We start from the raw sequence: 14,186 nt of genomic DNA on the forward strand, positions 1-14,186 counted from the left end.
CGATTACACTCAGCTCATAGGCATATCCAATTTACAACATAACTCAAGGCGAAAAGGATTATCTGTCAACAAAAAACCTTCGAGTTCGATTACATTCAGCTCAAAGGCATATCAAATTTACAGTATAACTCAAGACAAGAATGGTTATCTGTGAACCAAGATCTTCGAGTTCAATTACAATCAGCTCAAAGGCATATCAAATTTACAGCATAGCTCAAGGAGAGAAGGGCTGGCTATCAACAAAAGACCTTCGAGTTCGATTACATTCAGCTCAAAGGCACATCAAATTTACAGCATAGCTCAAGGCGAGAAGGGCTATCTGTCAACAAAAGACCTTTGAGTTCTATTACATTCGGCTCAAAGGCATATCAAATTTACAGCATAACTCAAGGCGAGAAGGGTTATCTGTCAACCAAGACCTTCGAGTTCGATTACACTCAGCTCAAAGGCACATCAAATTTACAGAATAACTCAAGGCGATAAGGGATATCTGTCAACCAAGACCTTCGAGTTCGATTACACTCAGCTCAAAGGCACATCCAATTTACAGCATAGCTCAAGGCGAGAAGGGTTATATGTCAATAAAAGACCTTCAAGTTCGATTACATTCATCTCAAAGGCATATCAAACTTACAGCATAACTCAAGGCGAGAAGGGTTATCTGTCAACCAAGACCTTCGAGTTCGATTACACTCAGCTCAAAGGCACATCAAGTTTACAACATAGCTCAAGGTGAGAAGGGCTATCTGTCAACAAAAGACCTTCGAGTTCGATTGCATTCAGCTTAAAGGTACATCAAATTTACAGTATAACTCAAGGCGAGAAGGGTTATCTGTCACCAAAAGACCTTCGAGTTCGTTTACATTCAACTCAAAGGCATATCAAATTTTACAGCATAGCTCAGGGCAAGAAGGCCTATCTGTCAGCAAATACCTTCGAGTTCGATTCCATCCAGCTCAAGGGCATGTCAAATTTACAGCTTAGCTTAAGTTGAGAAAAGCTATATGTTAACAAAAGCTATCGAGTTCGATTCCATTCAACTCGATGACACGTCAAAGAACTATTTCCAGTCGAACTTTCAAACCAAGGTCTTTAAATTGAGAAGGAGATCAAAGTTGATTACAATTTGGCAATGAGAAGCCACATTCTCATTTAAATTCCGAACTATGACATCAATTCCATATCATTTCAAGATGGACTCGACTTTGCGATGGAGGAGCCATCCGTAACTCAATTCGACAGGAAATTATTCTTAATTGAAATATTAGAGTCAATTTACAACTCCACCGAACAAAAATTTGTATCCTTTTATCTTTGTCCTATTTTTCGTTTCATGAAAAATGACAAAAAGGGGTAACTGTAGACACTCATTTTCGTCCGAATTTGTTTTTTATTGATTTTCTTTTTATATATTTCTATTTCTATTTTTATTATTTTATATATATATATATATATATATATATATATATTAATATAGTATGATTTTTTGAAAATATTTTTAGAGAATGATTTTTGAAAAACATATAATATACTTTTTAAAAATCTGTTTTTGAAAATATATAATATATTGTTTTGAAAACATTTTTAAAACATATAGTTTTTAAAAACGATTTTTGGAAATATATATATAATGGTTTTTGAAAAACGTTTTGAAAATATATATAATATATAGTTTTTAAAACATTTTAAAAATATATATAATATATAATTTTAAAAAATTGAAAATATATATTATATAGTTTTTATAAAAACATTTTTGAAAATATATATTATATAGTTTTTTAAAAACATTTTTGAAAATATATATTATATAGTTTTGATTTTTTATATATATGATAATATTATTATTATTATTCTTTTATTTTTATTTATTATGTGTTTTTTTATTAATTCCTTTTTATTTTATTTCAGGTCCAATAATGAGTCTAAGTCCAATAGTCCAGCAAGAAACCCAACGAGCCAGTCTAATCCAGCAGACCAAGATTGGGTGGGCCTGAACCAGCCTAGGAGAGCATTAGGGTTTCGTTCTTAGCCAGGCGCCATAAAACAACACACGTGGCGGTCACGCGCCCAAACAATCAACGGTGTCAACACCGAAATGGCCGACCGATATCCCGGAACTGACCCATCCCGAGATGGTCGTTATCATGAACGGCGTGCACGAAAATAATGGAACAACCACAACACTCATTTCGGGAGCCAAACAACCAACACCGGAGCTATAAAAAGCCCTCGGTAAGGCCAATAGAAGGAACACGGAATAATCGAACAAACAAGAGATCAACAACGAGCCACAAAAATGAACACTGCCAACGTGAGAACCACAGAACCACATACAAGCTAAACAACACAGTCAACAACAAAACCAACCAAAATCGAAGCAATAAAAAACAGTGAACAAAACCGATTCAAAACCCACATGCAAAAAGAGCAAAAGCAGTAAACAACCAGTACACGTCAAAACCGAGAGGAGCACGTCAGGAAAACGAAGAGTTTTGTCGGAGAAGGTAAAAAGCCGAACACATTTTTTTAGATCTACACCGATTTGGCTCTTTGTTGGAAAATCGGGCTTCGAATTTAGGTTGTGGGTATTGAGAGGAACGATTTGGTGAGTTTAAATTTTTTTTCCAACCGCCAGAGGTAGCGGCCGGCTGATTTCCCTCCGGTGAGGGAGGGCTAGAGAGAGGCGAGAGAAATCTGTTTTCTCTCATTTTTAGAGAGAGTGGAAATAGAGCAAATGAGACATTTGGGTCATTTTGGCCTTTAAAACATATATATATATATATATATATATATATATATATATATATATATATATATATATATATATATATATATATATAACGAAACTACGTCGTTTTAGCCTCCTATGCACATGTTTTCAAACCTTCAAGGGGATAATATCCCTTTTGGCCCCCTCAAGGTTTGTAATTTGTTATTTCGATTTAAAATGAAATGGAATTTATTGTGTTTAAGCCTGTTACTTTTTTATTTTTATATTTTAGTCACTATGAATAGGTTTTAATATTTCGGTTAACTGCTTCAATTGGTTCAGCAATTCGATTTTATTTCATATCACTCCTTCATATTTTTTTCATTTCATTTCTGTCTCTGATATTATCTTTGGTTTATTCATACTTATAGTACACGAACTGTTAAATATTTTGCTCTTCGTTTAGATTTATTTAAAATGGTTGTTTCATCCCTTTAACTTTCTGGTATTTTATTTATTTTTTTCTTCCCTTTAAATTTAGTATTTTTTTCCTTTTTTTATTATTTCATTTTCAATATTATTCTATTATCCTTTTTTTACTTTTTAGCTTTTTTTCCCTTTTATTTGATATTTCATTGTTTATTTTTATTTTTCAATTTAATATTCTTTTTGACTTTTTCAGTAATAATCTCAATTAATCGAAGGTAAGTAATTCAAATCGGATCTTTAAATTTAAATTTAAATTTTTTATTTTTCGCAATTAAGACAGCCGATAAATTAATTGGTGCCGAAAGGGCGGTTTATGGGTGCTAATCCTTCCTTGACCGTAACTGACTCCCGAACCCGATACATTTCTGGTAAAAAACAGATCAGGTAAGATGGTGTCCGATCTACCTAAATATTTTTAAAACTATCGGTGGTGACTCTCCCAATTATTCAAGTCGAAACTCAATTCCAGACCCAACCGAAAGACGGTCGCGACAAGTCTAATATGAAAATTAATATGTTTACTCAATCCTGACCTGTTCTAGTTTTAAGGGGCTATTAATCTATTTCGAATTCAATCCCAAGTACGAACCATCTTACTTTAATGGTTAAAGGAATCATTGTTATTTTTGGAGATTACGAGTTTGAGCACGTAGGGTGATTGAGTGTTTATTGTCAAAGGATCGAGAACAAATATTATTTTATAATCACCTTAACTTAATAAAAAAATTCAATCCGAACATTGAGTGAAACCCATTCCCATCGAATTAATTTCGTATTTTCTTATATATTTTTTTATTAATTTCACATTTTCTCATTAATTAAACACATTTTTAGCAATTTTTAAAAAAATTAACAACACTTGCCCCCAAACTGATAATAAACAGTAAAAGTTATTCTTTGTAACAGTAAAAAACCCAAACAAAGAAAAAATTACGACACCAAAAACAAAAAGGAGGGGGACAGGAAAAGAACATGTGGCCAGAGAAAAGAAAAATGAAGGTTTCAAATCTTAAACAATTATATATATAAAATTCTATTAGACTTTGAACGGATTAATGGAGGTGTATTTTGCACTCGACTTCATCTCATGTTTTTTAAATAATACAACTTATTTATGAGATAATATATACTTAATTTTTTTAATTATTTGACAACAATCATATATTCTATAAATATAATTATTTAAATTTAAAATTTAAAAATATATTTTATTACTGAGATTATCTCAATTTTAAATTTCTTGATTCATCCAAATTCTAGTCACAAATCAATCTTAAATCTCTCTCATAAAATTCATCCAAATTCAAATTAAAAAAATGATTTTATAAAATCATATCAAATAGAAAAGATTATAAAAAAATTTACACATCCCAATAATCGACATTGACAAAACTAAAAAAAGAAAAGAAAAGAGGATCAGTCTTTTAAGGTTGGGTTAATTTAGGACATCATCATCTTTTAAAAATAGGGAAGGGAACATGACATGAGACGAAATCGCAGCGCATAGATTCCACCATTATTGATTTCACTCTCAAACATCCCAATCTTGCTGACGCACTATTCCTTCCCCCTCGGTATATATATAATTCGAAAATCATCCAGTACGGTGTTGAAAAAAAATTGATTGATGATTGCGCGCTCCTAACTCGGACCAATTTAATTTGGATTTATTCAAAAAGTTTTGGTCTTTGATTAAAGATATATCTTCGATTTCTTCGTCGAGGGAATTTAAAGCACAAAACCATCAATCAGTGCACACATTTCGAAGAAGGCTACTCGACTGTGTGGATGAATTTATACCCATATCGCTCGTGGGTATTATATATAAGATTCTGGTTAAGGTTTTGTTTAGAAGGGTAGCAGAGTGCATTCAAGGTGTGATGAGTAAAAGTCAGTTCGCTTTCATTGCATGGAAACAACATTACATGCATATATAAGTTATAAGATGAGAAAATATGTGCTTATATGTATATGAGATTATATAAGAACAAGAAATAAGCCAAGTGATATGCGAATATGAAATCATATGAAAATGTGACATGCGTTATTAGATAATAAGCTATGTGATTAAATAAGAAATGATATGAGTTATATGAGTACATGTATATGTGATGAGTTGATTGCCTATATAATAAGAATATGTTAAATGATATAAAAGATAATGCCCATGTTATGTATCATGAGATCTAGAGGTATAGTTGGTATGCTAACAGTCAAGGGTTCTATGTTGTCCTTTGGGACATATGTGTTCTACGTGGTTCTTCGGGACAAATTCTACGCGGCCCTAGTGGGAATTGTACGAGCTGTGGTGACAGCATATATGCACAACCTCTATGTAATCGCATATCTTTAGTTCTCACATATGTACATGGGCTAATAAAGATATAATAATAATAATAATAAACATACTACATGTGACTTATAGATTTTTTTATATGAATTGTAATTCATGATTGATATGATTAGGTATTTATTGATTGATTAAATGTATAATATGACGTGTATGAATATGCGCGACAAGACTACATGATTAAAGAAATAAATGAAAATAATATTGATAGCAATAAAGATGTGAATAATGATATATGCATTATATGATGTGTATAAATGATAAGTACATGGTTAAGCGATAAAATGTAGTAACGATAATAATAATATGATAAGAATAAGGAAAAAGATAATTATGTAAGAACATGTGTGGATTTGATATATGCTTGTGTATGATATGATAGTAGTAATTGTTTATGCATGATTATAAGTTAAAGTTTCTATTATATGTTTATATGTCTCACTAAGTCGTCGACTTAGCGTGTGAGTGTTTCACACGTAAATTTTGGAAAACGAAAAAAAAGCTAAGTGGAACAAGACAAGTCAGCATCTCCTTTACGAAGTTCAGATCAATAAAGAATTTTGAATCATGTGTATCTTGTTATATTTAGTTGACATATACTAAGAGAATTGTATTGGATATACTCTAATAGGTTTTGTAAAAACAAATGTTTTAATGAAAATTATTCATGTTCCTCAATTATGGATTTAAATTTTAGCAATTTGTAAAGAAAAAGTTTTGAAAAATTAATTTGACACATCGGACTCGGATCCGGGTCGGATGGTGGTTGAAGATGTTACAATAATATTTTTTTTATTTTTTTTTTTTTGAAAGTAAAAAGCTTATAAAACAGAACTAGCATTCCCACAAATGTGAATTAACACAATCTTGTTTTGGTTACAAAAACGAACGGATTCTACTTGAGCAATAAGGATTGGCTAAGTGATAGAAATATCAAAACTGCAAATTTAGACACGGGATGGACCAATTTGACGTGAAATTATCAGACTTGTACTGTACCCCTACAAAATTAAACACACCACCAACACCACTCCATTCATTTTCATTCCAATTTTTTACTTTAAAACGTTAAAATTATATAAAGTCATTTACTATTTTATATCAGGCCATGTAACAAGAACATCAATAATAATATGGCCCTCCATATTTATACATTACATTAGCAAATTAGTCCTCTCAACAAAACCATTAAAAAGGGATGAAAACAAACCAAAAATGAAACCCTCAATCCAGGCATGATTTGCGGACAATATAACGATAAGCAGCAACCTTTTTTCTCCTCGATGCTGTATTATCCACAGAAAGCACCATTTTCCCGCCTTCTCTCGCCGTGAAGGAGTTGTGGATCGCCTCCTCCGTCGGTCCCAGTTTCCTCGCCTTCTCCACGGCAATGGTGTAGCCGCCCTCCGCATTCGGCACGAACTCCGCACTGTATTCTAAATCCCACCCTCCTACTACAAGATCCCATGTTATGGTTGCACCACCCTGAAAAACCATCATCATCCACCAACCATTACCTCTCTCTAGAATCACAAAATTTTCATATCGGATCACTTTTTTTTTTTAATTTAAATGTCATCCAAACAAAAACATTCATTTATTACTGATTAATTTTCGATCCAAGACCCATTATAAGTAAAGACTCGTTCTACATGAAACACATCCGACTGATGTGACAGAAGCGGCGTTTCGCAAAATACTCGACATTCAAATTTAATTTACCTCGATTCCTTCGATTTGAATGTTGACTTTCTCCCCTCCTTTGACGACGAACTCGGAGGCGGGTTTCGGAGGGCCGTTCTGCGAATTGTTGGGTCGACTCAGTCCTCCATACTGTACAGGAACATCCTCTGGCCTTATGAACCTAAAAGAAGGAACAAACAAATTATAAGAAACTGAAGAAAGCCAAAGAAGTGGATAAATCCAAAAGGGACTCACTTGTAGAGTGTTTCGGCTGCGAATCCTTCTCTGGAGATGACGAACTTGCTCTTAGTGCGCTGAGTTAGAAATGGACTGAACACGGAGTACAACATGCTGAAGTACCATGGGACATTGATGAAAATCTAAAACCAACAAAACCAAGATGTGACGATGGAAACTTAAAGGCACCGACCATTTTAAGTATAAAGAATACTTAAGTACCTTTCGAGCCACCATTTCAGGGTAATTATCTTGGAAGAGGGAGAGGATCTGGTTAGAGGCAACCCTGAGTTCTCTCTTGGGCATGTCCTTGAGATCGGTGACTTGAATAATTGAGTTGATTCCACCGGGCTTGAAATGGAGCAGACTGATTCCTTTTTCCATGACTTGAACTTTCCATCTCAAAAAGTTGTTCACTCTCTTTTCTTCCCCAAACATCCTTTCGCACATCTCCTGGTCCTTGAAAACCCCGTAAGCGTTGTAACAAACTGGGTGGCCTTCTCGGTCATATCCGTGCATGTAGGCCACCACTCCGTCGAGCTCCTTCAACCCCAGATCCTCTTCGGCGATGCCGTCGGCGTTGAACTCTTTTCTCCAGGCCAGGCATTTCTCCAGCATGTGAAACGAAACCGACGCCTTGAAGTCCCTGGCTCGCAAGAACTTGAGAAGAATGACGTCGGCTTTTTCGTCGCCGGAGAGGAGAGGGACGCCCCACATCGTGCATTCTTCGCCGCCAAACGAAGCATTGAGCTTGTCCTTGAGGTCTTGCAGGGCTTTCTTCTCGGAAGACTTGAGGTGGGAGAGGAAGTAGGTGTCTTCCTTGAAGGAAGGAGAGCGGAGAGTGTCGGCCTCCATTAAATGTGGTGACGAAGCTTTTCTTGAAAGGCTTTGGTGAGGACTGTGGAGGGATGGAGAAGGGTGAAGGTGGTTTCTCCTTTGAAATGAAAGAGACCTTGGAGAAGGAATCTCTGTGGAGGGATATGTGTGAAGAAAATACTATAAGGAAGATGAAAGAGTAATTTAGGGATTTGTCTGTGATTGTGTGCAGGGAAAAGAAAAAATGACTGCTGCACACACCAGAAGTAGGAGGTTTATAACATGTTTATAGAAGCAGACAAAACAGATTTTGATTACATTATATTAGGTTAGTGGAAAGAAACATTTTTTATACTAATATGTTAAATTATAGTTTTTTCATTAATATATATATATGGGGTTTTTTAAATATATTAATTAAGTCATTAAGAAATTATTATTATTTAAAAAAAATTGAGTTTGAGTATCACTTCTATCAACTACATATAAATATTTATTATTAATAATTAAAAAAATTCAAAAAAATATTATATTATATCTATTCTTGATTTTATGTGATTTTTTAATCTATGAAATTTAATATAATTAGAAAATAAATAATTATATAAAAGAATTTTTAGTGTTATACAGAAAAAGTAAGTAATATAATATGTAAATAACTAATAACTATTATTCAAAATATTATTAATAAAATAATTTATTAATATATATCATATGATTAAGCATTCATTGTTAAATGATTAATAATATTTAAAACCTATATTATTTTATAATTGTCGGTGTCGTCTTTCGGTTGGGTCCGGAATTGGACTTCGACTTGAAATGATTGGTTAAAGTCGTCACCGACCATTTTAAAACGAATTTAGGTGGGTCGGACACCATCTTACCTGATCTACGTTGTACCAGAAACGTGTCGGGTTCGGGAGTCGGTTACGATCAAGGAATGATTAGTACCCTTGAACCGCCCTTTCGATATCAATTAATTTGCCTGTTGTCTTTAATTGCGAAAAATTAGGAATTTAAATTGAAATTTAAAATATTCTATTCAAATTGCTTACCTTTGATTGGATGGAGTTTCTAAAAATACAATCGAAAATGTTAGACAAAAGATGATAAATAATGTTAAATAAATAAATAAAAAATAAAAAAAAAATATAGATCAAATGAAAAAATATTAAATAAATAAAAATAATAAAATAATGAAGGAAAATAGATAAATTAAAAAAAGAATAAATAGCATAAAATGAAAGGGAAAAAACAGTTAAAAAACAAATGTTAAATAAATGAAAAACGTTAACTAAAAAAACAAAAAAAAATGAAAGAAAACAAATGAATTATGTTAGTGACTGAAATAAAATATGCGTGAAATTAGAAGTCAGAAATAAAAATAATGAAAACTAACATCAGTGATTAAAACGTAAACATTACAAGTTACTGGGACCGAAAACATAGTTTACCCGTGTGCGAAAATGCGCAGAAAGTCTCCCGATCAAAACGATGCCGTTTCAACAACACTATAAATATCTCTCCCTTAAGCTAAAAACGGCCATTCTCACCCGTTTGCAAAATTTTCACTCTCTCTCTAAAGTTGGAAGGGATAACTCTTATCTCCCTTCTCTCTAGCCTAAAGGGAGGTCGGCCGCCACCATCACCGATGTTCGTCGCGAGCGGCGGTCGAAAAAACCATTGTCACTCAGAATACTCCACTCCACCCCAGGAACCCGGATCTAGCCAACAAACAATAAAATAGGCCCTAGATCGGAGTAGATCTACATAAATGTACTTGACCTTTTACCTTCGCCGATGAAAACTCCTCGCCTTCCCGACGCAACCACCGACGAAAGCCTTCGGCTTTTATGATATCCTTCAAAACTTTAGTGCTTTTTGATCTCTTGTTTGGCTTTGTCTTTATTTTCGTATAGCTTTTGTTTCAACGGTTTTGTGTTGCCTTGTTTGATGATTCTGTCTCGTTCTCGTTGTGGGTATTTCTGCTTTAGGCTTGTGGTTCTATGTAGATCGGTTTTGTGGTCGATGGTTCTCGATTTCTGACTTGTGTTTTGGTACCGATTGTTTCCGTTCTTTTCGGTCTGTTATTTATTTGACAGGCTAAAACGGGACGGGTCAGACCCGATTTAGCCGACACTCACTGCTCGTGGCTGGATACTTCGCATGGTCGCTCGACGACTGTTGATCGTCTCTGTGTGGCGCCTGACGAATGTGGAAACCCTAGGTGTTGGGTCAGACACCTCGGACTTTCCCCTCTGGGCCTTGTTATTTCTGCTGGACCTGACAATTTTTTTGGACTTAGACAACTAAACCCAAACTTGTATCGAGCCTGAAAAAAAATAAAAACAAACAAATGAATAAATATAATAAACACATAAAAGAAATTAAAAATAAAAATAATATAATTTTCAAAAATATTTTTTCCTTTAAAAATTATATAATATATTTTCCAAAATGTTTTTGAAAACTATATTATATATTTTAAAAATGTTTTCAAAACTTATTTTATATGTTTTCAAAATGTTTTGAAAAAACTATATAATATATACACTTTCGAAAATTTATATATTATATTTTGTCAAAAACATTTTCAAAAATTGTATATATATATATATATAATAATAAATATATATATATATAAACAAAATAGTTCCAGGCAGAAATGAGTGTCTACAATAATATTATAATTTAATAAAATTTAAATATATATAAAAATACAACCATTAATAATACATATAAATTCTGTACCTACATCTATTCAAATTTAAAATCTTATAATATTCTCTGATAAACTGAACCTATAACTTCTCATTTCACGTTATTAAAATAAATAAATTTATTGTAACCAAAATAAATAAATAAATAAACTTATAAATAATGATGAGTGGTCTGATTATTTGTATTTTGAAAATACTTTAAAAACATTTCTATTACGGTAACAAATATTTTTATAAACGCTAAATCCTAATTTGGATATCTAAATTTCTCCAAAATCATAAGTTAAAAGCTTTTATACTAAAGAAAATGGAAACTATTTAGTAACTAAATTATTAATTTTGGACTATTTTAGTATTTAAACTTTTAATTATTTCTAAATTATACATAATGTTTAGTTTTTATTTTATTTTAATACTCTATCGTTAAAAACTTAATATGTTTAATATCTAAACTATTAGTTTTGACCGGTTTTAGTACATAAACTTTTAATTTTTTTTAAAACTTAATGTTAAATTTTGAACGATACTAAAATAAAATAAAAATTAAATTTTAATTATAATTTTTTTTAAAAAATAAAAATTTAAATATTAAATAAACTAAAATTAATAATTTATATACTAAACGCTCAAAAGAAAAAACTTGATTAAAAAAACATTTTTTACAGGAAAAGGCAGAAATTTGTAGCCACTCCAGAGAAGAAGACCATCAGCAAAATCAAAAAGGGAAGATTTTGAAATCATTTTGTAACTTGGAAGTTTTAAATATTAAGAAAGTGAGACACGCGCTGGAAGCATTATAATTTGGTTTGAATAAAAGCTGTGTGTGAAGATAAACACAAATGTATAAATTTTCAAATTTGAATTTGAGTAGTGAAACCCAATAGTTGAGTGGAAACCAACTAACCAAAATTATTATTTTTGGTGGGACCGTGTGGGTTTTCGGACAGCAAACAGCTGTTGTTTTGTTCTCACTGATCTTCTTCTTTCCAGGCAAAAGCAAACACAGTCTACTTTTGTAGAAATCTGAAAGAAGAAATCTTCCCTCGAGGGTTATAATTATGGAGTGGGAAAACGTAAACCCAAAGTTGATGAGTAATTAAGCATACGAATTGAAATCTAAATCAAATTTGGTAACACATGTTGGTGGTCCTATGGTTATGGAGTTCTAACCATAAACATATTAACCGCTGTCATAAAACTCTAATCTAGTTCCTCGAATGGGTAAAATATATAAATGGTCTCCGACTATAGAAATATGTTTTGTTGAATTTTCTGTCTATTAAAAGTTATGAAATTATTTTATAATTATAGGGAATTATATTTTTTAGTCATTCGATTGTTAAAAATTACAAAATGATCACCCGATTATTTATATGTTCCGAACTCATCATTCTTCATTAAAAAAATTGGTCATTGTTTGAGTTAGACATTAACATACTGATTAGAATATAATTTTAATGATGTCTACCGACACTATCATTACTTTCAAGCAATGACTCGACGATATAATATAAACGGATAGTCGATCCAAAAAAATATAACTCAAACGATTCCGAGATCAAATTTTATTATATCCCAGTTAACAAATTAACATTCATCTTAGACAGACATCGTTCTTTTAACAGAAAATAACAAGTTTGAAACATATAAATAGTCGAGTGATCATTTTATAACTTTTATCAATCGAAAGACTCAATAAAATAACATCTTATAATTAAGGGATCATTTATAATTTTTAACATTCGATGGAGTCAACAAGACAACATCCTAAATTCGAATGATTTGGGTACTTTACAAATGCTGAAAATTGTTACGTTGTGCTCTCATTCTTATCGTACAAAATGATGGATTTCATTTTCTTAGTTTTTGTAGGCTCAAATGTTAATTATTAAATGGCCGCGTAGTGATGAAGGTTTGGGACCTCGAACGAACAACATGTTTGTCTCTTTCAGCCAAAATTCAAGCAAAGGCTGCTAAAAAGCAACCTTTCATCCCTCACGTTATGTTCGGTTCCATCTCAAATTACAAATAAACATTCTTAAACTATCCAATAATTGTGTCTAAAAACTTGTTCACACCGAGTTTCCTGTATTAAACTTTTTGGTTAAATTCTGTGATTAGTATTTCTACTATTCATACGTATTAGATTTAGCTCATATGTTTTAATTTGGTTACTTTCAATCTTATATTAATTAGATTTTGAAATTTTAACCCTTGTCCATACAATTGTTATGAAATTTGTTCAATGAAATTCCAATTGTAGACTTAGTTCTTGTTCTCCAATTAGATAATTTTAAGTCATGTAATTTAGTTATATCGCTTGCGTATTGTTTAAGTCATTATTGGAATTTTAAATTTTACAAAATACATGAACTAAAATTTACTAGAGAAATTTGTTTTGGAAAAAATTACCTCTCTCTCTCATTTGGTGATCTCTAAAAGCCTTCCTTCCGAGGTACAGACTATGTCGGGTGCCAATCGGCCCGTCCTTGCTGTATATTATTCTCTTTCATCAATGGAAGTTCTTGTTTTAAAAATATGAACCAATGTTGATCAAATTAGAGTAGAAGTACCAAGTCTATAATTCATGCATAGTATAAGTACTAATTGTGTAATTTAAGCGCACTTTTCCACTTGACTGATTTAATTTTGAGCGATTCTTATAGCTCTTGAAATTGTGTTAGGTTAAAAATAAATAAGTATAATATGATGTTAGTAGGTATGTAACACCCATAACTCGTATAATTATACCTATACAGATTATAGATGTCGTCCGAATTTTAAAAACTATTTTCCAATTCATAAGTGATTTAAAATTAATTTACTTTAAAATGGTAAATGATATTATCAAAATATCATTATCATATGAATTATGATTTGCTATAGTAATTTCAACATTATATATCAAACTCATAAAATTACCATTTTGTTTCCAAATTTGTTCAACAAAGCAAATTTAACATTATCAAATTACATGTCACTATCTAAATCAAATTCCATCATAGGATGTCTTACTGATGTTGAAATATACCTCTCAATGCTTGATGTCGTTATGAACTCTTTATTCTTATTCTTTGCTTTTTACCTACGCGTGAAAATCATCACACGCTAAGTATAAACTTAGTGAGGCAATTTAAAACAATAGCAGTGCAATACAACTCATGCATGTATTTCA

At 31.9% G+C, this 14,186-nt stretch overlaps 1 protein-coding gene across 1 annotated transcript; it reads right to left on the reverse strand.

The window, feature by feature from the left end:
• Window positions 1-6,646: 6,646 nt before the first annotated feature.
• LOC120209390 (patellin-6-like) lies at window positions 6,647-8,432 on the reverse strand. Its single transcript, XM_039208418.1, has 4 exons — window positions 7,695-8,432; window positions 7,491-7,615; window positions 7,275-7,416; window positions 6,647-7,037 (listed from the first exon to the last, which is right to left on the reverse strand). The coding sequence occupies exons 1-4, from the start codon at window positions 8,325-8,327 to the stop codon at window positions 6,777-6,779; spliced, it is 1,161 nt and encodes a 386-aa protein (XP_039064349.1). The 5' UTR covers window positions 8,328-8,432; the 3' UTR covers window positions 6,647-6,776.
• Window positions 8,433-14,186: the final 5,754 nt, after the last annotated feature.

The sequence above is a fragment of the Hibiscus syriacus genome, unplaced genomic scaffold (genome assembly GCF_006381635.1).
Source record: "Hibiscus syriacus cultivar Baekdansim isolate YM2019G1 unplaced genomic scaffold, ASM638163v2 tig00018827_pilon, whole genome shotgun sequence".
Classification (NCBI taxonomy): domain Eukaryota; kingdom Viridiplantae; phylum Streptophyta; class Magnoliopsida; order Malvales; family Malvaceae; genus Hibiscus; species Hibiscus syriacus.